The sequence below is a fragment of the Mesoplodon bidens genome (assembly GCF_964165515.1).
Source record: "Mesoplodon bidens genome assembly, chromosome: 7".
In the NCBI taxonomy this organism is placed as follows: domain Eukaryota; kingdom Metazoa; phylum Chordata; class Mammalia; order Artiodactyla; family Ziphiidae; genus Mesoplodon; species Mesoplodon bidens.
In genome coordinates this window covers 113,046,693-113,072,695 of record NC_138164.1, presented here as the reverse complement: position 1 = coordinate 113,072,695, position 26,003 = coordinate 113,046,693, and the positions used below count along the sequence as shown (strand labels likewise).

The 26,003-nt window shown below is 54.0% G+C and overlaps 1 protein-coding gene across 1 annotated transcript in view; it reads right to left on the bottom strand.

Moving 5' to 3' along the window:
- ANO1 (anoctamin 1) overlaps window positions 1-26,003 on the bottom strand; it is a 167,777-nt gene that overhangs the window by 69,641 nt on the left and 72,133 nt on the right. Inside the window, exons 2-3 of the mRNA XM_081239285.1 lie at window positions 21,644-21,816; window positions 13,705-14,037 (exon numbers count right to left, since the gene is read on the bottom strand). Coding sequence (XP_081095411.1) covers window positions 13,705-14,037; window positions 21,644-21,816 — 506 coding nt within the window. The remainder of the gene's footprint in view (window positions 1-13,704; window positions 14,038-21,643; window positions 21,817-26,003) is intronic.

Here is a 26,003-nt window from a genome sequence, read left to right as displayed (position 1 = left end):
TATCGTATACTTGAAAGGTGTTGAGAGATCAAAGTGTTCTCAGCACGTGCGCACGCACACGCACACACACACACACACAGAGTTAACTGTGTGAGGTGATGGGCGAGTTAATTACCTTGATCTGGGTAACCATTCCATGGTGTCTATGTGCATCAAGTCATCACAGTGTAGACTTTAAATTATATTTGTCAATTACTCCTCAATAAAGTTGGGGGTGGAAAGTCAGGGCCTGGCATCTTGCAGCTGGCGGGTGCGGGAACCCGGGTTCACATGCAGGCCATACATGCTCTTAATCGTGGGTGAGACCACACACATCCCAACAGCTCTCTATTTTGCTGGTTTTCTCTGTTCCCCTTACCTTTCGGGTTTAAGAGATTCCCTTTATTGAGTGAATAGCGTCAATGCGGCGATAACACGTTTCCCCATCTAAGACGCAGGTAACACCAGCAGACTTCCCAATCACCCCGAGATAACTGGGGTGCCCCATTGCAACAAAAAGCAAAGAAACACAACATTCCCCTCAGACAGAGCCACCCTATGGCAGTGGGGTCCTCAGTCCACCAGCCGTCTCAAGGGGACCCCCGGGGGCTTCGAGCCCACGCTGGGCCCCCAGGTTGAGGTCCCACTTCACCTTTCCACCATTCCGGGGTCCTGGCAGAAGGGAGCCAGGCCACGGCAGGGTGGGGGTGTGGCCGGCACTCGGGACTCAGTATGGGGCTGACTCGGGTCTGCGCTGGGCTCTGAGCCCCAGGTCCCGTCACCAGCCTCAGAGTATACACAGCTCATGGGACCACGGCAGGTTTTTGGCAAAAAGCAACCGAGTCAAAGTCACTTGGGACTAATTTTTAAGAAAAAATCCTCCATGGTCCAAACACACTTGTCCAGCGCCAGCCTCGGTCCCCAGTGAGACGTGGGGCTCCTGGTCATCCACGTGGAGAGTCACAGACGGCTCTGCCTGCACCCTGCCTGGGCAAGGGGACCCTCCCAGATGCCGAGCTCCACGTGGGGCTCCTGCCTCACCTCGAGAGAAGGGCCACACCTGCTGGGAGAGCTCCGGCTCATCTCTCCATCTCTGATGCAGAGGCCCCCATGCCCCCCACAACCAGAAGAGCGAGCCTCTCCCCGGGGCCTCAGTGTCACCGCACAGGCCTTGTCTATGTGGCCCCAGCAGGCAGACAAGTCCTGTCTGGAGCCTCCCAGCTCACTGGCCCTGCTGCCCATGTCGGGGCAGTGCAGATGCTCCACGTGTCCACTGAACGAGCGGATGAAGTCCCCTAACAATGATGATGACAGGGGTCGGGGCAGGGAGGAGGCTGGGACCCACCGGGCGCTCACTACGTGCCAGTCTCTGCTTCGGGCATTTGTGCGTAGTAACTCATTTAACCCCACGACAGGCCCGTGAGGGTGATCCTGCCACTGTCCTCACCTTGGAGCCCAGAGATTCACTCTCTGCAAGTTCACCGTGAGTGTCCAGGGCAGGCTGCAGCCAATAGCCACAGGCTGGGCAGCTTCAACAACACAAATTCATTCCCTTCCAGTTCTGGAGCCAGAAGTCTGTGATCAAGGTGTGGGCAGGGCCGCGTTCTCTCCAGAGGCTCCAGGGGAGGGGCCCTCTCACCTTACCCAGCCGCCGGGGACCCCAGGCCTTCCTGGGCTTGTGGCCATATCACCCCACCCTCTGTGCCCATCTGCACAAGCCTTCTCCCCCATGTGGCTCTGTGTTTCAAGACTCCCTCTCTTTCCTCTTCCAAAGACACCTGTCATTGGATTTAGTGTCCACACGAGCCCAGGAAGATCTGGTGCAGAGATCAGTAACTTACTTACATCTGCCAAGACCCCCCTTCCAAATAAGGTCACATTTGCAGGTTCCAGGAGGACAGCTTTTGGAGCTGCCACTTGGCCCACGATACTTAAGTGCAGGGAGCTTAACAAAGTGGCTGGAAGCTTTGAAGAAGCAGGTCCAGGAGCTGGGTCCTGAGGCTGCTTCCAGGACCAGGGTGCTCGGGCACAGGGACCAGATGTGCAAGGCTCAAGGTGTGCTGGCTGGCGTGAGGCACACCTGCAGGGAGCCTGGAGCCTGACACCATGGCCCAGGGCTGGGGACTCAGTGCGCGGGCTTGGGAACGGACTCGTGGACTAGCGTGGATCAGAGGAGGCAGCCCGGGGGCTCGGGCAAGGGGAACTCAGATCTTCCTGCTGCCCTCAAGGGGCAGGTCGGGTGGGCGCTGGGGGACGCCATGGATTGGGCGGCCTGGGTCCGAGTCCTGGCGGGCTGCTGTGTTGTCTCCAGCAAGTGACTCAACCTCTCTGAACCCCCTTTTGCTCATCTGCAAATCTTTGCAGTACAAGACTTGCTTCACAGCTGAGGGAGTCCCTGACGCTCCTAACACTTCCATCCAGCCCCGTGGCTGGGGCTATGGCTTCTCTCTGTGACATTGAGGCTGGTGAGACCACACCTGCGTGGACTCCTTTGGCTAAGAAGCTTGAAGCCGCCTCCCCAGCTCCAGGAAGCCCCGGGGGCACCATGAAATGACGGAGAAGTGACCATGGACGGCCCCATGAGGCAGACCCCCTCTTTCCCGTTACAGCCCAATTTTATTTCTGTGCGCACTGCTCAGCCACATGCAAAGACCCAAAATATATTCTTCCGAGTCCGTGGCGAGTTCTCTCGATGGTGGTCAAGGACCAGTGCCCGGGCTGGCCTCCCTGGGAAAACACGCTCCGTTGTTTACGTGAGCAGTGGGGTCCCTCCCAGGGAAATATCTGGCAGGACTGGGGAAAGGGGTCGTGGGACCGGTTGGACAAGAACACATACGGGATGTTTTAAACCTTGGTGCCCAGCCTGACAGCAGCCCCCCTGCAGGAAGAAATTGTGAGATGCCGGGTCCCTGAGCCAGATGCCCCGGAGCCGTGGGTTCTGTCCTGACTCTGGTCCCTATGGTGTGGGGAGGTTGGAGTCCACAGAACTGCCGGGGCCGCGCACCATGGCGTGGGCGTGGGGAGGGCCAGGCGTCAGGGTCCCGCAATGGCCTGCCGCCAAATGCTGGACAAAATAAATAAATAAAATAAATGTCACGTCTTAAAGTTGCTGAAGACCTGAGAAGACCCAGAGGAGCAAACAAGACCATGCCATCCAAGGGGTTTCTACCGATGCAGACACTTGGGCTGGAGCGGGGACGGAGGTTTCTGCCCCAGGCCCACCCAAATGGGGAGTCTAACAGAAGACCCTCCCCCATGGAGCCGGACCCCCATGAGATGACACTTTCAGGTGACCCAGAAAGGGCTCCCTCCTCCAACCCTGGGAATTACAAGGAAGGCAGTCCTGGTGCTGAGCAGGAGAGGGAAGGGATGAGGACCACCCCGAGAAGTCCTGGTCCCAAAGGCCACGGCCCCAGTGGGTCTGGGCACCTCAGCCTGTGACCTTGACTCAAGGTGGTTCTGTCTATAAAGCCTTCAGATGTGACGAATGCAAGCCTTTCTGGACAAGGACATCTTCCTCCTGGGCTTGGGGAACTCCCCCCACCACCATCATGGGCTACATAAGGGTGGTGGTCAGTGGGCAAGCGCGCCAGGCCCACCAGGATCGAAGACAGCTGGAGGAGAACCAGCAGAAGTGACCCCCTCAGCCTTGGGATTCTGAGAGGATTAGATGGATAATAAATCAACTATGCTCACCTTGTTTAAAGAAATAAACCTCAAGACAGAAAGGTTCTGCAAAGGACAGGAAACTATTAAAAAATGACACAGCCAACTTGGAAGAGAACCAAACAGAACTTGCAGAAATAAAAAGTGTCATAATGAGAAGTGAAAATTCAACAGACACGTTTGAAGGTACTTGCCTTCTCCAAGGAAAGGGAGACACATGGGCGTATAGCAGGGAGTTGCCAGTAAGGAGATGCCAGTAAGGTATGCAACCCCCCACAACTCCCCTGCTCTCAGGAAGAAAAAACCAACCCTGATCTGTAGCTGCAGCATTTGCCAATTTCCACAGTGTAAATACTCCTGCCGTGGCCTATTTCAAGCTACTAAAGTGTTAACACCCGGTTGGCAGAATTCCTGATGAGCCAGAAAAAGCTGACTCCGGCACACCACGGACCTAGAGACACAGGAGGATGTCGGAACTGCAGCCAGAGTGGCACAGATTTTAGCCCGACTACTTGGGACCCGGGCAGACCTGCCCTTGGGGAACTTTAAAGACATGACTTTAAAAAAGTGTCCAGAATTTACTTTATAGCAAGTATGCTTCCACAAAATCAAGACAGGCCCAAAGGAAGTCAGGTGGGGTGTGTAAAAGCCTCAGCACTTAAGACTCAAGAGACATCAAATCTTTAGGGCCAAAGAAATGAATGCGTAATGGTGGAATTGTGGAGAAATGAGAGCTTCAGGACTAGACAATGGCCCCTAACATCCCACTGTAGGAGAGGCTCATGGCAGAGGCACTAAGCCTGGGGATGGGAGTGGGGGGCTGAAGACCACGTGGTTCAGGACACTGGGAGCCAGGACCAAGGTTCAAGTGCTGGCCCTGCCCCTGTTGGACCCGGTGCCCTTGGTCTCCTTGCCCCGCCTCTCAGAGCCTCAGTTCCTTCCCTCTGTAAAGGGATCTGATCCCTGTGTCACATGGCAGGTTAGGGCGCCCACACCAGGTGGGATGGGGTTTGCTCCCAAACTGACAAGTCCCTGAGAATGTCTGTTGCACCTTTGTCCTTATACATGCGGATGTCAGGGTTAGACCTCAGGTTCCTCAAAGTCAAGGACCCCCACCCCAACGCCCAGCCTGCGAGGAGGGACCGCTCCTCTGTGCTCATCACCATGCTTATCCAAGCCCCAGAGATGCCTCAGAAACCACTCATGCCTGCAAAACCTCAGCTGGAAACTGCAAGAAACACGTCCCCCTGCCTGTCCCATGACCACCCCTCCGGGAGGAAGGAAGTGCCATCACCTCCATTCTACAGATGGGAAAACTGAGGTCCAGAGGGGGGAAGCCATTGCCTGAGGCTGCTCGGCCAGGAAGTGGCTGAGCAGGGTCTGGACCTGCACACGTGGCCCTCACAGGGGCCAGGCGGAGTCTGAGCCTCATTGGGAGCTCAGATATACTCACCACCTGGCGGTGCATCCCAAAGTTTGGTGCGGAAGCAGCACCCAATCTCCTGCAGTCAGTTCCTCACTTGCTTTTCAAAAGCAACATCCACAAAGATGGGAAACAGATGTCACGACGGCCCACACCAGCTTCGGGTAGGAACACGGAGAAACAACAGCCCACCAGCCCCAGGGCGACGAGGGGAGCCCCGAAGAGCAGCATGAAAGCAAACTGATTTTACAGGGTTCGCGTGTCCGTGGCCTTAACAATTCTGCCAAAGCCGGGGTCAAGTTCAACTTCAGGGCAGTGCGGGCCTCGGTCACCCCCAGCATACAGCCGGCATTTTAGTGTGTGGCCTTCTTGGCAATGGCCAATGGACATAAATAATGTCCCAGCTTTGAGGCTGGACTTGAAAAATGCTGATGGATTTCAGTTGCAAGGAAACGTGTTGGCCACAAGCTGCTCTTGTCCGTTTACTGGGAACCCTGGACGCTGACCCCACTGCCGTTGGGGGGTAGGGTGGGAGGAGGGTCTCCTTGAGAAGGAAGGCCTGGGCCGCCTGTCTCCACGACCTTTTCCTCCCTATTTCCTATCACGTGTGTTGTCCCAGGGGGCCTTTGACAGGACACCCCTCTTGGACCCTCATGTGTGAAACCGACTTTGGGGGCCATCCTCTGGATCAGGCACCAGACCCTAACTTGACACCCAGGGTCCCTCTCTTGCAGGGAAGCAGTGTTCACACTGGGTTCCTCTGAGACTGCGGTTCCCCGGGGGAGGGTGGGAGCAGTGGCGAACCTATGGTTAGAGCCTGTTGGCCAGGCTCAATCTCTACCCATCCTATAATGAGGGTTATGAGCGGGTTTCTTCCAGACCCATCACTTCCCTCTCCACGGTTCTTGGCCCAGTGTACCCAGTACGGGGGTCTCTGTCTGGGGCTACCTCTGGGGCACTGAATAGTGGATCAGGGGCTTGCGTGGATGTTGGGGGCCCCTTCCCTGGGATGTTTCTGATGGCTCATGGGGAACAGGCTTGCACGGTCCTCACACCTCCAAGTATGGTCCAGGGTCGGCCGCCTCATATGCCTTGGGAGCAGGTTAGAAGCACAGTGTGAAAGCACGCAGACCTGCTGAGTCAGAGCCTGCATCTTGGCAGGACCCCACGGGGTTCCTGTGCACGTCCCGGGCCCTGCACCGAGGCAGCCAGGCCAAGGCTTTGTCCCCCCCAGACCACCTCCCCTGCTCTGCCCTCCAACCACGAGCCATGCCTCCCCCACCCACTGCTGTACCTCTAGGGGTCCTGCATGAGCCACCCCACTCCTGGGATAACACCCCTGTGCAGAGTCTCAGCTCTGTAGCACGGTGAATGGTGCCCCCCGAAAGAGACGTCCACATCCTAACTCCCCGTATCTGTGAAGGGGACCTTATTGGGAAATGGGGTCTTTGCAGATGTCATCAAGTTAAGATAAGGTTATACTGGATTAGGATGGGCCTTAAGCAGAATGACTGGTGTCCTTATGAGAAGAGGAGAGACGTACAGAGGAGGAGGCCACGTGAAGACGAGGCACAGGTTGGAGGGACGCGGCCACAAGCCCAGGAACACGCGGAGCCCCCAGAAGCTGGAAGAGGCGAGAGGAATGCTCCCCTAGAGCCTTGGGAGGGAGCACGGCCCTGCTGACACCTTGACTTTGGACTTCTGGCCTCCAGAACTGGGAGGGAATCAACTTGTGTTGTTTCAAGCCCCCCCCCCCAAGTTTGTGGTCATTGGTTCCAGCAGCCCCAGGACACTCACTGTTCTGTGTCCCTAAGAACCGCCCCCCACTGTGCCCTCAGCTAGGCCGGTCTTCCACTGGTCATCACGGGATGTCTTCACAACAATAAACCTCCTGACTCGGGAGAAAGGCTCGCACGGCACACAGGGGCCCCATCCGTGTGGGCTCGTGGCCCACGCTGCCCAGGAGCGGCTCAGTCACACACACCCGCTGGCCCCTGGGGGAGCAAATGCAGGTCACACACCTCTGCACTGCTGGTGACCTCCATGTGCTGCCTAGTCACAGCCGGGCCAGCAGAGAGTTGAGGAGGGGTTCCCAGATGCTCAGGAGGCTTTATTTAACTGCCCCCCCCATTTCTCTCGCTCTCACTTCCCTTTTGCCCTCCACGTCCACCCCTCCACCCCCATCCAGCCTTTAATAAAGCAGGCTCTCAATATTGGCTCCCCGGGCTTCCCTGGTGGCGCAGTGGTTGAGAGTCCGCCTGCCAATGCAGGACACACGGGTTCGAGCCCTGGTCTGGGAGGATCCCACATGCCGCGGAGCGGCTGGCCCCGTGAGCCACAATTGCTGAGCCTGCGCATCTGGAGCCTGTGCTCCGCAACGGGAGAGGCCGCGATAGTGAGAGGCCCGCGCACCGCGATGAGGAGCGGCCCCCACTTGCCACAACTAGAGAAAGCCCTCGCGCAGAAAAGAAGACCCAACACAGCCATAAATACATAAATAAAAAAAAAATTAAAAAATAAAAAATCAAAAATATGATCTCACTTAATCCTCATAATAATCCATTTAAAAAAAAATATTGGCTCCCCGGGGATATTGACAATGTCTGGGGACATTTTTGGTTGCATTTAGGGATGCTGCAAAATACTGAATGCCAGCAGTGCCGAGGCTGAGAAATCCCGCTTTAAAGCAACGATTCTTCATCTTTTGGGCGGCGTTGTTTGAGTATCTGATGGATTCCACGTATTTTTTTCTCCCCAGGAAAGTGCACATAAGTCCCTAAATTTTGCTTCAAAGTGGGTAAGATTGTGCGATTGGGCTCTCTCTCTGAGGCTATCTTGTTCCCCAAACTGCAAACTCTTTCACTCCTTGTAATCAGAGCACACCCCGGGAATGAGTCATGAGCCGGGCATCTCTCTGCTAATCTCACTGGCAGGGGACCGTATACACCCACAGACTGCACGCACCCGGCCGGCTGGCCCCTGAATAGATTCTGGTCTCAGGTGAGCAGGTGAAAGCAACAGGCTGCAGTGAACGAAGGTCCTTTCAACAGCCTCGGGGCCTAGTTCACCTCAGAGGGAAGCTCGGGATTGCAGGGGCCCATGGGAAACTCGGTTAGGATCTGAAAGACTATAGCAGGAAGATGGTTCACACTCAACTCCAGCTGCTTTGAAACCTTGAACTGTCTAGTTTATGCCACAGTAATATTTTCATTTAAAAAAGACCCAATCTGCATGAGGAACCTAGGGGCAAGACAGGAATAAAGACACAGACCTACTAGAGAATGGACTTGAGGATATGGGGAGGGGGAAGGGTAAGCTGTGACAAAGTGAGAGTGGCATGGACATATATACACTACCAAACATAAAACAGATAGCTAGTGGGAAGCAGCCGCATAGCACAGGGAGATCAGCTGGGTGCTTTGTGACCACCTAGAGGGGTGGGATAGGGAGGGTGGGAGGGAGGGAGGTGCAAGAGGGAAGAGATATGGGAACATAGGTATATGTATAACTGATTCACTTTGTTATAAAGCAGAAATCTACACACCATTATAAAGCAATTATACTCCAATAAAGATGTTAAAAAAAAAAAAAAAAGAAAGACACAATCTGAAAAACTGAAACTATTTCCTCTAAGATCAGGAACAAGACAAGTTTGCTCAATCTCACCACTATTATTCAACATAGTTTTGGAAGTTTTAGCCACAGCAATCAGAGAAGAAAAAGAAATAAAAGGAATCCAAATCAGAAAGAAGAAGTAAAACTGTCACTGTTTGCAGATGACATGATACTACACATAGAGAATCCTAAAGGTGCTACCAGAAAACTACTAGAGCTAATCAATGAATTTGGTAGAGTAGTAGGATACAAAATTAAGCCACAGAAATCTCTTGCATTCCTATACACTAATGATGAAAAATCTGAAAGAGAAATTAAGGAAACACTCCCATTTACCACTGCAACAAAAAGAATAAAATACCTAGGAATAAACCTACCTAAGGAGACAAAAGACCTGTATGCAGAAAACTATAAGAAATTGATGAAAGAAATTAAAGATGATACAAACAGATGGAGAGATATACTATGTTCTTGGATGGGAAAAATCACCATGTGAAAATGACTATACTACCCAAAGCAATCTACAGATTCAGTGCAATCCCAATCAAACTACCAATGGCATTTTTCACAGAACTAGAACAAAAAATTGCACAATTTGTATGGAAACACAAAAGACCCTGAATAGCCAAAGCAATCTTGAGAAAGAAAAACGTAGCTGGAGGAATCAGGCTCCCGGACTTCAGACTATACTACAAAGCTACAGTAATCAGGACAGTATGGTACTGGCACAAAAACAGAAATATAGATCAATGGAATAGGACAGAAAGCCCAGAGATAAACCCACACACATATGGTCACCTTACCTTTGATAAAGGAGGCAAGAGTATACAATGGAGAAAAGACAGCCTCTTCAATTAGTGGTGCTGGGAAAACTGCACAGCTACGTGTAAAAGAATGAAATTAGAACACTTCCTAACACCGTACACAAAAATAAACTCAAAATGGACTAAAGACCTAAATGTAAGGCCAGACACTATGAAACTCTTAGAGGAAAACAGGCAGAACACTCTGACATAAATCACAACAAGATCCTTTTTGACCCACTTCCTAGAGGAATGGAAATAAAACCAAAAATAAACAAATGGGACCTAATGAAACTTAAAAGCTTTTGCACAGTAAAGGAAACCATAAAAAAGACAAAAAGACAGCCCTCAGAATGGGAGAAAATATTTGCAAACAAAGCAACTGACAAAGGATTAACCTTCAAAATATACAAGCAGCTCATGCAGCTCAATATCAAAAAAACAAACAAACAATCCAATCCAAAAATGGGCAGAAGACCTAAATAGACATTTCTCCAAAGAAGATATACAGTTCACCAACAAACACATGAAAGGATGCTCAACATCACTAATCATTAGAGAAATGCAAATCAAAACTACCTCACACCAGTCAGAATGGCCATCATCAAAAAATTTACAAACAATAAATGCTGGAGAGGGTGTGGAGAAAAGGGAAACCTCTTGCATTGTTCGTGGGAATGTAAATTGATACAGCCACTATGGAGAGCAATATGGAGGTTCCTTAAAAAACTAAAAATAGAACTACCATATGACCCAGCAACCCCACTACTGGCATATACCCCGAGAAAACCATAATTCAAAAAGAGTCACGTACCACAATGTTCATTACAGCACTATTTACAATAACCAGGACATGGAAGCGACCCAAGTGCCCATTGACAGTTGAATGGATAAGAAAGATATGGCACATATATACAATGGAATGTTACTCAGCCATAAGAAGAAACAAAATTGAGTTATTTGTAGTGAGGTGGATGAACCTAGAGTCTGTCTTACAGAGTGAAGTAAGTCAGAAAGAGAAAAACAAATACCATATGCTAACACATATATATGGAATCTGAAAAAAAAAAAAAGGTTCTAATGAACCTAAGGGCAGGACAGGAATAAAGACACAGATGTAGAGAATGGACTTGAGGACACGGGGAGGGGGAAGGGTAAGCTGGGACAAAATGAGAGAGTAACATTGACATATATACACTACCAAATGTAAAATGGATAGTTAGTGGGAAGCAGCTGCATAGCACAGGGAGATCAGCTTGGTGCTTTGTGACCACCTAGAGGGGTGGGATGGGGAGGGTGGGAGGTAGACGCAAGAGGGAGGAGATATAGGGATGTATGTATATGTATAGCTGATTCACTTTGTTATACAGCAGAAACTAACACAACACTGTAAAGCAATTATACTCCAATAAAGATGTTAAAAAAAAAAAGACCCAATCAACTGCTGGAAAAGCTTCTTAAGCTCTAGAGCTAAATTATCAATGAAATTGTGGGTCACTGTGATCTTGTGATTTGTAATAAGAAATAAATGCTCAGTCTTTGTTCCCCGGTCCTGGCACAGAGTTCCTAAAACTCTAGGAATTTCCTAAGTGGGGAGAGCAATAACGGTGTCTCTTGTTAGGTGACTTTTTGGAAAGAACCTCCTTTCCAAAGGATGGGGGCTGGTTGCCAGGGGAACCAACCACGTAGTTAGAGGGTTGGAACTTCTGGTCCCTCCCCGGATGTCTGGGCAGGTGAGAAGGGCTGCAGGATGAATCAACCGCCAGTGTCCAGTGATCTAATCAATCGTGCCTGTGTGATGACTCTTCTATAAAGACTCAAAAGGACAGGGTCTGGAGAGCTTCTGGATTGGTGAACACGTGCCGATTTGGGGAGAATGGTGCTCAGAAAGCATGGGAGCTCCACGCCCTTCCCTCACACCTTGCCCTGTGCATCTCTTCCATCTGGCTGTTCCTGAGTTATTTCCTTTTATAATAAACCAGTGATCTAGTAAGTAACATGCTTCTCTGAGTTCTGTGTGTTGCTCTAGCAAATTAATCGAACCCAAAGTCCTTAGAACCTCTGAACTGTAGCCAGTGGGTCAGAGCACAGGTGGCAACTTGGGCTTGCAAATGACGGCTGGTCGGGGGTGGGTGGCCTTGTAGAGCCCTTAACCTTGGGGTCTGATGCTACCTCCAGATGGGTAGTGTCCAAACTGAGTTAAGTTGTAGGACATCCAGCTGGTGTCGGAGAAGTGCTGAGTGGCATGGGGAAAACAACCCATACGTGTTGGAATTGGGTGCAGAATCCTCATCACTTATTGGGACAATTCAGTCTTTTTGGGGGGCCATAATCAATGTCTTTACATTTGCTATTTATTTCAAAGTCATGGAGTTTTTAAAAAGATATGTGTGGTGTAGTATTTAATTGGACTTGGAAAGGTTCTTTCTTCTCTCCTTCATGAGCACGGCCATTCCATTTCCATATGAGCAAAAATATATGATTGAATATTCACATCAGCCAATGAGAATTCCCTGACTGCCAGACTCTGAGTTAAGTACTCTATGACAATCCAGTGATGTAAACACGACTGTTATCTGTTTGACAGATGGGGAAGCTTAATAAGTCTTGCAAAGGACAGGTAGAGGGTCTGGGATCTGGCCCGGAGAGGGAGAGTGAATTACCAGATCCAGGGGACAGGGATGTCCTTTCAAACATGAGATTTCAGAGCTGTAGTCAGGCAAGTGAGAGAGAGTAAATCTCTCGGTGACTGAGCCCAAGATCACAGCTCCCAGGAGAGGCCTCTGCCACCAGCCTCCCTCCAGCCTCCCCTGCCTCCAACGGAGGCCATTTGTTCCTCCAGTTATAAAGGACACTATGAAGTCAAGCCTGTATAGTAGCAGTATTGTTTTGACAAAAGGCCATGGGGCTGGCCCGGCGGGACTGGGAAAAGTCAGCGTGAATGACTGTTCTCTCTCCCGAGCGGCCTCAGCTCAGGTCTAAGACAAAGTGAGACAGAAACCTCCAAAGGACCAGCACAGGCCTGTCTGCAGCTGCGGCCCTCAAAGTCAGGGAGACAGGCTCTCTGCCACCCGGTCAGGATCCAACCTTTGCTTCCTGATCATCAAAGCGTTTTAAGGCCCCTCGCACCCTCGCAACTCCAGGGGGAACCAACCCTACAGCCAGAACTCACCAACACGTGCCGGCAGCCAAAGCCTCACCCAGAGGGGTGGTGCCCGTTGAGAGCAAGATGCCTCTACCACCAACCAGGTCAAGTTAGAATGAGGCTCGCTGAGCATATTTGGTTGCTTTCAGGGGAAGTCACCTAATCTTGTGAAACAGCATTCACACCGGCTCTACTATTGTAGCTTTCTATTCTAGGTACCCCAAAAGCCTCCTTATCACCAGACCCAAAGCATTCACTATTTAAGGACGCGGTGGTTCTCACTGAGGAAAATAGCAAAACTAATACCAACTTCTATTTTAAACATTCACGACGGACTCAGGGGTCCCTAAGTCAACCTGCTGGCTACTTTTTCTGCTCCTAATATGTTGTAGAGACTTTGGATTCTTGGTTAATCTACACAGCGACAGTTCCTGCGGGCTAGAGGTCTGACCCCACTGTTCATAGAAGAAATACTCCCTGGCCCACCGTACACAGAGAGGTTAAGGAGTTGTCTGGGGAGCATCAGCAAACCCGCTGAGAAGTTGAGGGGGCCGCCCCGCTGTCCCCAGGCCGCCAAGGTCAACTCTCCGTGCAGTGCCATGACTTCTGCCACTGGGGCAGCCAGCTGGCCGGGCGGCCGACCTTTTGCTCTCCCCAGAAAACTTCCCTTAGAAAGACTCTCAAGCTTTGCCAAGGAGAGAAGCTCTGGAAACCAGTGTTATGGTCACAGATTTCAGTGCGCTGGGGGCCCCGGGGATCAGCCAGGCCAATCTCCCCCTTTGACAGATTGAGAAACCGAGGCCCGAGAAGCCAAGGTCAAGCGCCAGGGAGACTCCTAGGAGACCTTCGTCCTCCGCCCGTGAAACGGTTATCTGCCCATCTTCCCAGGGGAGGAACTGACCAGAGAAGGAAATGCCTTAACCCCCGAGGTCATTACCGAGAAGGCCAGCCCCTCCCGGGGCAGATGTGGGAAGGGCGTTGGTTCAAGGGCGTTGGCCTCGGCCCTTTTCTAAGAACAGGTGACAGTAGAAGGACCTTCCCGCCCGCCCGGCCCCGGAGAAGGGGATAGTTACGTCCTCGTCCCGCTCCAGCTCCAGGCCCGCCTCCATCAGGTTGCCCTCGTATTCATCCCGGCGGAAGCGCTTGTCATCCTCGTGGTAGTCCAGCGGGGGCTCGGGCTCGCCCGCACCCACGGGGCCTGCCTTCCCGGGCAGGGGCTGGTCCTGCCGGGCACTGCGGGCGGCCAGGCCGGCGTCGCTGTGCTGGACCCGCCTGGCCAGGGTCCTGCTGCCTGAGGCCCTCTTGTGATGGTACACCAGGACGTGGTCCACCTTGCGCTTGCCGTCCCTGAAGTACAGGCCGTACTTGCACTCAGCGTCGGGGTCCACGGACAAGGAATTCAGCAGCTGCGGGGGGAGAAGACGAAAGTCACTCTCCGTCAAGGGCTCAGGGACGGGCCTTCGGAGGGGAGCGCGTTTCCAAGACAACTGGCCACCCGCTTGCCCTCCCCAACGCTTTCCACTTGTGCCCTCTGATCACTAGGGGCCCGGACGGCTGAGAACACTGCAGAAGGCCCTGCCTTCAAGGAGCTGACATTCAAGAGACGTCGCTGCTCCCGGCACTTGAAGTTGCCAGGCTGGATGCTCACACGTGAAGGCCTCCCGCCTCTCCCTAGTGAGCTCAGGTTGCCTGGGAGGGACCAGGCGGCTGGAATGGGATGTGAAATCTACACGGCCAACCCCCCGGGGGGTGCTCTTCGCACAGGCCCACAGGGTCCCAGGCAGAGCAGAGCTGAGCTCAGGTTCTGCACATCGCGACCTCTGATGGCCAGCAGGCGTGGCAATGTCGTGTCAAGGTGGCTGCGGGACCGTACCCGGCTCTGCCACTGATTAGCTGTGTGGTCGGGGCCAGGCAACCACTGTGTTAGTCTGACTCTCCCAAGTCAACTCCCAGGCCGCAGTTTGCCTGGGGCGTGGTCTCAGGGGCCAGAGCGAGGTGGGGGAGGGAGGGCGGGGGCCGGTAGTGGCGAGATTCAGGGTGGGTCGCTGCACATACAGTCCTGCCTCGGTGTCCTTATCTGCCTGAAGGACTCCAGGGGGCCAAGGAGGCGAGGCGGGAGCCCGCCTGGGGTGGAGGATTCAAAGTCCAGGCGCCACGGTGCGTGGCTTCTGCTAAAGCCATACCCGCATCTCTAGCATCCCCGTGGGATTCGGCTGGCTATTGAGGGTATTAGGTTCTGCTGCAAGCTGGTCTTCAGGAATCAGAGAAAATAAATAAAATCATGCTGGGAAGAGGCCATACGAGCAACTCTGCACCATTCAGAGTCTGCGGAGCTGCACCAGGGCTAAGGAGCCAGGCCCACACCCAGGCGGGCAGCTGATGCTGGGAGAGCTGGGGGCCTGGGTGGGAGGAGGGAGGCCCAGCCCCACCCCCCCGGCCCAGGACAGAGACCATGGACCACCCCAGCGTCTTTGGTGGGTCATGTTGCAGGAGAGGCGGGAAAGAGTTGTTTATCACGATTTGTCAGGGGAAACTGAGGCCCGGTGGGGCGAGGGGCGCCCAAGGTGACAGTGCAGGCGGGCTGAGCCCACTGGAGTCCCGTCTGCACAGCCAGGGCGCCCCTCCTCAGCAGTGACAGGGACTTGGGGTGACACTGCTTCTCAGCATGGGGCACATCCGTTCCTGGAGTCCCTGCGTGAGGGCCACTATAATTAGGGCTACTTGACCCGGAGGAAGTTGGGGCTCATGCGGGCGGAGCGATCTGGCCCTTGCTCCCCGGAGGACCCCCAGTGGCCTGCTCCACTGGACACTGTTAGGATGGGTGTAGCCGCTCAGCTGAGCTGCACTTCCACCCTCACTGCTCCTGGAACCACAGGTCAGGTGAGGGTGGAGTGGAGCTTTGGGCAGTGAGAGGCCTCCGGTAAGTCCAGGCTTGGTCCCTCTCCAGCTACGAGTCCTGGGGGAATACTCTACCCTCTCTGGGCCTCGGTTTCCGCCTCTGTAAAGTGGGTGGATAATAGAAGCCGTCCCCGCTGGCAGCCAGGAGGACTGAGTAAAAGAACGTCTAGGCTGGGTGGACTCTCCCTCCAGGCATCCCGGGCCCATCTCGCCTCCCCGCCCTCCATCCCGGTGTGAAGGCAGGTGCTCCTTCTCCTGGATTATATCAGGAAGGGCAGGGAAATGCAGCGTCACGGGGAGCTGGCCGCTAAAGGTGGTTCCTCTCCTCACAGGGGAGTGGGCAGAAAAGCCAGACCCGAAGGCTGCCTGGGGGGAACGTGGAAGATGCTGGCTAGCGCTGGGGAATAACGCTGCTGCTGACGGGCAGGGCAAGAGCATGGGAGGTGGTCAGAGCCAGGTGGACACGTGGGCTTTGGGCGGGCAGGGCACACCGCCTGCCATCAGCATCCTGGGCACTCCAGACTCTCAGCATCTCTACAAGGGGTTCATCCCTATTTTCCAGACGGGGAACGCGGATCTTCTGAGCTGAGCCAGGGGCCATGTGCCGCTCTCGAGGGCTGGCGTGGTCATCCTTGTCTCCTGCCTGCAACACCTCTCACCAGCTTCCTCTCCCACCCCGCACCCCAGCATACACCGGAGCCAGGACATCTCATCCCCTCCTCCCTGCCTTTGCACGTGCTGTGCTCCCCACCTGCACGCCTTCCCTTCCTCCTCTGTCCTTCGTAGTTCTCCCCAGCTTCCCCAGCACTGACAATCCCCCTGTCCTCTGTGATCTGAGGTCCCTGACCTCTCTGGATCTCATGTCCTGGGACTGCCTCGGAGCCGGCCATACATAAGCTCCTAACTCACGGAGGCCCCTCAGCAGGCTGGCAGGACACCGGGGGCTGGGCCAGGAACCGCCCCGAACGCAATTCCCTCCACAACCTGCTGCACACACAGCGGGCTCAGCACCTGGCCTGGGTCCCAGAAATGCTTCTGCTTGGCTGGAATAATGGCTGGTACTGAGCAAAGTGGACCAGTGAGTCCTTAGTGAATGGGAAGGAAATTCAGAGTGACCCCCATCAAGTCAGAGAGCAGGGAAATTAACGTAAGGAGAGCATTCCCCACCAACACAAGACAAGAAAATGTTACCAGGTTCAAAACTGAATGCCCATCCATCCACTGGGGCCTGATCGAGGACCCTCAGAGTCCGACAGTCTGCGGAGCACATAAACATCCCCTAAACATCTCGTGCCATTGGGGGGAGTGGTAGCATGGAGGCCAGACAAGAATGGGTGTCCTTTGCTTCCATCTGAAGACCAGCTCTGCCACTTCTAGCTGTGCTACCCCTAGGCACGTAGCGTAATATCTTTGTCCCTCTGATCGTCTCTTTGTAAAATGAGGGCCAGAGGGAATAAACAGACCTCCCTCAACTAATATGACTTCCCTCGAAGGGTTGTCGGAAGGATTAAACGTGTTACTATATGTAAAGGGTTTACAACAGGGCCTGGGATACGGTGAACCCTCAACAGAAAGTTGCTCTAATTGGGAACTGAGACATGGCACAAGTAAAGGACTGGGGGAGGACAGGAAAACATAATCTCACGGTCGCAGCGGACCACAGGTTACAGATGGTGGCAGTGGAAAAGGGAGCTGGTGGCACTGCCAGGTCTAGCAAGAGGCAGAACCAAGCACGGCTGTGAGGGTCCCAGATCCTCCCCCAAGGCCTGGCCCCGTCACTAATCTGTTGTGTGATCCTGGGCAAGCTGCCTTGTCTGTTTGCATCTTGGTTTTAAAAACTGGGGATGATCCTACCTGAATAAGTGTAAGGGGCGTGCAATCTTCAAACAGAAAGTAGGGGCTCTCTTCCTAGTACATTCAGCACAGGCTGGTAGGCCCGCAGGGTTTGGAGAGCAATTCTGGGCTGGGCTTAGAGGGAGCTGGGGAGGTAGATGCACAGTGAGGATCACAGAGGCTGTCAGGGTGGCCATGTGACTTTTTGGGATCCTTCCATGGAGTCAGAGTGGTTGCTTTTCTTGTGCAGAACAGGACAAGAAGGCAAAGATCTAACTTGCAGTGGGAGCGATATGGGTTAGACTGAATGCCTAACTTCCCAATTCAAAGGCTTGGGAAAGCTTCAGAATGTCCTTTCTGTATCCTTAGGAAAGGGACAGTGACCTCTTGGTGCACTTTTGCTAAGGGCGAGGGATTTCTCATTCATCTTTTTAATGCTCGGCACCGAACGCACGGTTCTGGAATGAACGTATGCATGGGGGAATGAATGACAGAGGTGTGGGATTTGCACGCTGCTACTGGCAGGGGCCACCAGATCAAGGACACCGAAGCTGAGACCCAGCCAGATCAGAGCTTAAACACCACACCCCCCAGCTCCGAGCCTCAGTTTTTCCATCTGCGAGATGGGGGCAAAAACATCTCGACTTAGGTCACAGGATTCTTGTGAGGACCAAGTGTGATGGGAGAACTGAACGTATTTTGAAGATGAACCCCTGAGCTGTCCCAAGGAAGGTAGAAAGATGGCTGTCTGAGGTTACGTGGGAAGAGGTCAGGGGCCAAAAGTCCCCTTCACAGCAGGTGTGCCCTGACCCAAATACTACAAACAGCGAGAGGGCAGTCTACCTGTCTCTGCAAACTTCCTCCCCAGACTCTTAGAAAAGGGCAGAAGAGGAGTACGGAGCCCTGTATCCACACCTTGGTTGCTGGGCTGTGACCCAGTGCATTCTTTCTTTATATTTATTTATTCTTTATTGACATATAGTTGATTTACAATGTTGTGTTAATTTCTGCTGTACAACAAAGTGATTCAGATATATATATATATATGTATATACATTCTTTTTAAAAATATTCTTTTCCATTATGGTTTATCATAGGATATTGAATATAGTTCCCCGTGCTATACGGTAGGACCTTGTTGTTTTTCCATCCTATATGTAATAGCTTACATCTGCGAACCCCAGACTCCCACTCCATCCCTCCCCAAACCCTTCCCCCTTGGCAGCCACAAGTCTGTTCTCAATATCCAGGATCCAGTGCAGTCTTTAATTTGGCTTCTTACCTGGAGTTTGGAGCTCCAGGAACTGAATTCACACATTTGGGTGAAATAGCCCAAGTCAGGGCGAGTCTCAATGATCATTCTAAGGGAATCTACTGTATTCACTTTTTCCATTTCATGGGGAAAATGAAATCGGTGACCTGCAAAATTTCTTTCCATTTCGGGACTCTTTGAATTTCAACTCCAGAGGGAACATCACTCTTAAACACTTTTATTCCAAAAAAATTTAGATTAAATCACTCACACTGCATATCAATTTATGATTACTGGGCGAATTCCGTGATCTATAAACAGATCATCTCCAACAGCAGATAAAGAGGATGCTCTTATCTTGAAGGCAGGCAGATGCCAGCATCGGGTGCCTGTCCCTGGGGTGTCTGGGCCTGTTGGGACACAGATCCCGGGCCACTGACAGCCGTCAGTTTGAAGGAAGAAAGTAGAAACACTCAAAGATTAACATAAAGAAAACTTAAAGAAATAAACTGCACCCAACCTGGACTCTAGCTTTTGAGTCATCTCTTACACACCTTTGTACAGAAACAACGAAATGACTTTTACCCTTGAACTTGGGAATGACAGAGGGAGGAGAGGCACAGAGAGGGGCTGGAAATCACAGCCTGCCTGGGAGGGGCGTATTCTGATGGCCGATTTAAATGATGTTGACACCCCAAGTATGCGACGCATATCTGGGAACTGGCTAGGAACTTTCTGAAATGCAGTCCCCGCCCTCTGGCCTTTGCCTGCACAGAGCCACCTTCGCTGGGTGACTCAAAGTAATGACTGAGCAACAACTATTGGCTTGAGCTGTGCTGGGGATGCCCTTGGAGGCTCTCCCCGGCACACTGCCTACCCTGCACAGATAGGCCCCCAGCTCCTAGAGCCACTGCTTCCAGCTTGTCTGTGGCCATTTCTCTGGTGGGACGCTGCTCAGCCCTCCTTCCTGCAGCCACGTGCTCCTGATTCACAGCCCTCCAAGCCCGTCATACCTGAAGCCTCCCCACCGTAAGAGCTGTGGGCAAAATAAGTCACTAGTCTCCTCTGGGCTTGTCTGCTTGCTTCTGGGCTGTGAGAAGCTTGAAAGAAGAGCCGAGCTGCCTCCTTGCAGACTTTGTGGCCCTCACCAGAGTTTGGGGGAGCCGAGAATTTCTGGATTGGGATAGACAACGGGTCCCTGAACTAAAATTCCAGAGCCCAGGGGCCATTTATTAAGCGCTCCATTTTTTTTTTTTTTTTTTTTTGGCGGTACGCGGGTCTCTCACTGGTGTGGCCTCTCCCGTAGTGGAGCACAGGCTCTGGACGTGCAGGCTCAGCGGCCATGGCTCACGGGCCCAGCCGCTCCGCGGCATGTGGGATCTTCCCGGACTGGGGCACGAACACGTGTCCCCTGCACCAGCAGGCGGACTCTCAACCACTGTGCCACCAGGGAAGCCCTCCATTTTTAATTTCACAGCCCGTTCATTCTCAAGTTCAATCTGGTCTACCTTGGAATGTCTGTTTCTCTCCATTTCCTTAGCTGCCACCTCTACCTCATGACTCCTAACCGGTGTCCCGCTCATTCCCACCTCTGGGTTTTCAAATATGTGATTTCCTAGTGTGAAAGGCCCCACCCCACCCCATTATGGGTATAACTGGCCCCTTCTCCTCCAGAATGCTCATCCCTCCAACAGGCTGTCCGTGGTCACCTGCCTCTGTGTCTTCGCCCTTCCTAGCTCTCCTCCCAGCTGGTGGATGACATGGGACAGTCATCTGCACCCTCTGGCCTCAGTTTCTTCATCTGTGGTAACAACACCTACCCCATACGGTTACTGAGAGAGTGAAATGAGTTAACACAGCGGCTGGCCCATAGCTCTGGAAGCGTCCCTTGTCGCTGTCTTGGGTAACTTCCACAACTGCTCCTTAAGCTCCAGCTGGGAGGGGTTCCCCGGCTCGTTCACTCTGGTGGTGTCCGGGATACCACAGGGCCTGGCACGCAGCAGGCACACAGTGTGCGCTGAAATGATGACCCTAAACTTTCAAGGTCACCACCAGCACTGGTCCCTAACACTGCCAGCATTTCTGCGCAAGCCCAGCTGTAGAGGACACCCCCATAGCCCACAGGAGCCCAATCATGACCTCAGGGGGTGCAAGGCCGGAGGGTCTCTGCCTTTCCCGGACCGCACCCCACAGGCACCTCCCTGGATGCCCGGCCGGACTCCGGCCGAGGCTAGAGAGGCAGTCTAGGGCAATCTTGGGCTTGGTCAGAGGGAAACACGGGGCTGGGGCCTCCGCATCTCCTGGGGAGGGGCTTTGGCAGTGGCTGTGTGGGCACCGGGGAGAAAGGGGAGTCTGTTCTCTGGCCCCGGAACGAGCGGCAGCGGGGCTCCCCGGCTGAGGGCGCTGGTCTCAGCCCTTCCCCCTTCAGGCAAACTTTGTTCCAGCGTTAAGCCAAAACCCACATGGGCGAATTCTGACCTCCGGGGATCCTTGCGACCGCTGGGTCCCGCCCCAGAGAGAGTGGTAGGGGTACCGGGGACCCCAGACAGGGGACCCAACCACGTGGTCGGCCAGGCGCTGGCCCACGCGGCCCGGCTACCACCCAGGCCAGGCGCGAGCGCCGGGCTGGGGACTGGGACTAGCGCGGAAAGTCAGTCTCGAGCTACCGGCGCCCGCCTGCTGCCCGGGGTGTGCGGAACTCCCGTGCCGTACCCCGCGCCGCCTCCCGCGCCGCCCCGGGGACTCCGCGCCCCGTACAGGTCGGTCCCCGGAGGGTGGCGGCGCGGTGGGGCCTGGAGGCTGCCACCCTCCCGGGGCGAGGCGGCTATCCCCCACGGGGCCCCAGCGGCCCGCTCGGGCGAAGCGGCTGCGGGCTGGGACGCGGGGCCGGGGCGGGCGCGCGGGTGGTCGCCCCCCACGCGCCCCGAGCCCCGCGGACCTGGCGCCTCTCCCCCCGCACCAGTCGCGCCCGTCCGGGGCGCGGCTCAGGTGCGCGGCCCTCCCGCCCGATCGCGGCCGCCCGCACTCACCGTGCCCTCGGACGGCAGGTAGCCGATGTCCTCGATGGCGCAGATGTTGATGATGTGGACGCTGCGGTCCGCGGCCGGGAGCGTCGAGTACTTCTCGTTGACCCTCATCGCGGCCGCCTGTGCGCCAGGACCGCCGGGCGGCGCGCCCTCCCCATCCACGGCCCCGGCGGCCTCTGCAAGCGGACAGGCAGCGTTCGCGGCGCGCTGGCTCGCGGGGGGCCGGGCCTCCCGCTCCGCCCGCCGCCCGCGCCGCCCGGCGCCGGCGCCGGCCCCGGCCCCGGCCCCGCGCGCTGCGGTGCAGGAGCGCCCACCCTGCCGGTCCCGCGGGACCCACACGCCGGCCGGCTTCCTTTGCCTCCAAGAAAGATGATCCGCGCTGTGCGCCCGCTTATGGCCGGGGCGGCGGCCACGCGGGTCAGATTTTCCGTAGAAATTTAAACACAGGAAGAAAGTATTCCATTCCTGCGGGCCCCTTCAAGTTTTATTTTTATCCGGGGAAAGCGTCCCTTGGTGGCCCGGGTTTCACGTCAGGGAGGAAAGGTTCAGTCGCCCCTACCTTACAATTCAGTTGGGGGTCACCTTGCAGGGAGACACGCTTCTGAGATTGAAGTCAGGAATGCTCTCCCTGCCCCTTCCCGCCCCACCCGCTGGCTGACTCCGGCCGGCTGTCACTCAGCTCTCACCTCCTCCGGGGAGCCTCCCTTGCTTTCTGCATGCCCGCCCTGTCCAGCTCCCCGGAGCCCCCTAAGGTTGCCCGCAGCCCCCATTTATGGAATGTTTAGTACTCTGTGCCCAGGCACGAGCAGAGTCTGGGACACAGTTCATCTCATTTAACCCCACACCCTGGTCCTCCTTTTGCAGAGGGGGCTGGGGACTTCGGAGGCCAAGGAAGTGTGGGCAGGGGAAGCTCGTGCAGAGTTGCCTGCACTCTATTATGCTCTGCAGCCTCCCTGAGGGACAGACGGTGACTTGGATGGTCTCCTCCCAGGACTAGCAGGGCTCGGGCACACAGCTGGCACTCCTCAGGACATTTTTAATCCTCCATCCCTGCAGGAGGGGGACGCAGGTCTCTGGGGGCAACCATGCTGAGGTTTAGCCCTCGGGGGCCACGCTAGCAGCCCTGCCCAGTGGGAATGAAGTCTCCCGTTTTTCTGCCCTTCTGCATGCCGTTAGTTCCTCAAGGTGTGTGTGCCAAATGCCACCTCCTCCAAGAAGTCATCCTGGACTGCCTCTCGCCCAATCACTGAGGCCCAAGAACCTGCCTGTACCTTGACTATAGCACTTTCTTTAATCCACCTCATTTTACAGTGGATTCATACAGTTGATGCTCAATAATTGCTTGTCAAATGGCCACTGAGGAACATTCAGAGCCTACAGAAATGATTCTAAAGAATGATTATAAAGCTGCCTTCTAAGGCCATGATGTCATCAGCCTGCTGTGGTTTCAAGAATGCATTCTGGGATCAGACAGGATGGGGTGGGGGAGATGGGATGGGGTTGGGTTCCCGCTCTGGCACTTCCCAGCCCTGTGACCTTGGACGAGGCTCCTTAAGCCTCACAGAGACTCCGTCTTCTCCCGTGAGCATCCAGTGTGTGTGAAGCTGCAGCTCAGTGCCGGGCACAGGGGAGGCTGGGCAGTGGCCGCCACTGTTACTACAAACTATCATCTTGTCATTGTCATGACCTTCTTCCCTCCCCCATTTAGACTCAAGTTTATGAATTTCTTGAACTTGGAGAAATGCAAGAAGATTACTCCATCCTTGCGCTGGCCTTGCCAATGGGAGCTGAGTGACCCTAAAGGACTCTTTGTCTGCACCTTGGACAGCTAGAGTAGGTTTGGAGAAGTGCGCTAGGCTGCCCAAGGCCGGAAACAGTCCTCCACAGTTTCTGCCATGCCAGGGAGATCTTGCCCTTAAAAGTTGAAGTTTTCAGGGCTGGGAAGAGTCACACACACACACACACACACACACACACACACACACACACCCAAGATTATGTAACTTCATTCTCTTATCCGTGTTGGTAAACAACCAAGATTGTGTAACCCTAATGTACGATCTTTCTAAATTTATTTTCAAGTGGCAAAGGGTCTTGCCGATGTCTACGAGATATAATTTGTGAAGAAAAGAGGAAAAATGTAATTCCTCAATTCTGGGTATGTTGGCATTTCCAAACGTTTGGGCGGTGACACTTGACTGCTGACCCCAGGAGGCCTGGGGGTTTTGTGCCTGAGTCCTTCTGGGGGCTGCAGGGTGGGGGACAGTCTTTCAGGCTTGGCAGCTCCCAACCTCCTCCGGAGACAGCGCCCCCTCTGGCTTTGCCCCAAAAGCTGTGTTTCTGCACTTGTTTCTGTGATTCATGCCTTAGCCAGGTTCAAGACATCTGCTTGCCTGTAAAGCATCACTTTCTTTGCCACATACAGTTGATTTCCTTGCTTTGCCCCACTCCCTGCATCTGCTTCCTCTCGCCCCCTCCCCTAATCTTCTGAGGTGGACGGCGTAGAAATGCTTCATCAAGGGGAGGGGAAATGCAGGGTGGCCTCTGCACAGAGCAGGTGCAAGGATGGGCCAGCTGGGATCAATTCCATCCCCGGGCTACTTATGGCCTGGGCCGGGGGTGGGGGGGCACAGTTCTTGGGTCTTGGGATTCCAGGGACCAAGAAGTAGTAAAAACATTCCCACCAAATCAGGAAGGAGGAATGGGATGCTTCTAGTTGAGATATCTCTTAAGTTAGAGGGTCCCTTAAAGGGTCCCTTTTGTTCTGGTGATGATTTCACCTCCTGGGTTCCCTGCCTTACAGTGTCTCACGGGCCATGATGTTGGGATTCCGTCTCTACTCTGAATCGCTAACTGCTTATAAACAGATCCTCTAGATAAACTGTTGCATTAATTTTGCATTTTCTTCTTTTTGACTCAGTGATTCTCACTGTTAAAGATCCAAAGGGGCTGATTTCACCAGAAGGATTAATTCCCCGCTCATGAATTAGTAAAAACCGGTCTCATTAGTTTAAGTGGTATCTTTTATTATGGGAAGTTATGGGCCTCACGGCTCACCCTTTTCTGCCACCGTGTTGCCTTTTCGTGTCATTGTGATGTGACCCACCGTTAGGCACTTTCGTCTCTGCTGACATTTTAATAGTCACCCGGTGTACAAGCACAGAGTGACAAGGGGCGCAGGAGAGGAGGCTGAGCATGCTCCCGGGTGAATGCCTCCTTTGTAAGTGGCTCAGGAGGGGGCCCTTTCCAGTGGTGTTTTCTTTGCAACGTCAGTTTCATCTCCTTGGCATGGTGCACGAGAAAGAAAGAACGTCTGGCACTGTTCCTGCTTAGTGGCACCGGTCTGAGCCTCACCAGGAGAGCAAACCAAGCTTTACACAGCGAGCAGACTGAGGCTATAGTGAGCCGGGGCAGGGATTATTCCCCCAAGGGTCTCTCTGATATGGCACTCTCCAGCAGGGCTTTCACCTTGGCTCGACATCTGGCGCTGGATTGTAATTTGTCCTGGGGCCATCCTGCACCCCGTGAGATGCTCAGCAGCGTCCCTGACTTCCTCCCAGTAGATGCCAGTAGCACCATCTCCCTCCCAGTGTGACAACCAAACACATCACCAAACACTGTTAGGTGTCCCCTGGGGGCAAAACCCCTCCCTGTTGAGAACCCTGTTCCCAGGCTGCAAGGAAGACCCAGGAGACTGATCTTACCACCCCCATTTCTCTGATGGGAATGGAGGCCTGGAGAGATACTTGGCTTTTTATTAGAGATACACGAGGTGGGAGTTATGATTTGTTTTTACAAAATACACAGATGCCCCCCCAGGGCTGCTCTCAGTTGGTGGAGGGGCTGGCACAGCCCAGGACACACCAGGCTGCTCTGTCCCTCGTTCTGGCCACCCCTGCATGGGGCAGCCTTCTCCCCAGGACAGATCTCTGCACTCAGAGGTGCTAAATAAATGCCGTTGACTCACGGGCAGCCTGGGTGGGGAGAGGAGTGCAGAAGAAGTGATCGGCTCATGACTCAGGGCAATTATGAGCGCCAATGGCCACCCATCCCCCGCTGGCTCGGCGCCCCCTTCGAGTATCTGGTGGGCAGCCCCTGTAGGAAAAAAACGAACATCCCACAGGTATATGACCTAACATGCTAAAAGCGACTCAGGGTGTAATTATCCCCAGGGAAGATGTGCCTGGAGAATTTATAGCTGAGATACGGTGGGTGGGAGACTGGACCCCTGTCATTTCCTTCCTTCGAATGATATCAGAGCTCTGAGCAGAAGCTGGCAAGCTGCAGCTGGATGGGAGATTCCTTGGGCGCGGAAACTGCCAGCCCACAGTTCTGGAATGTAACCAAAGCATGAAGCTCTGTC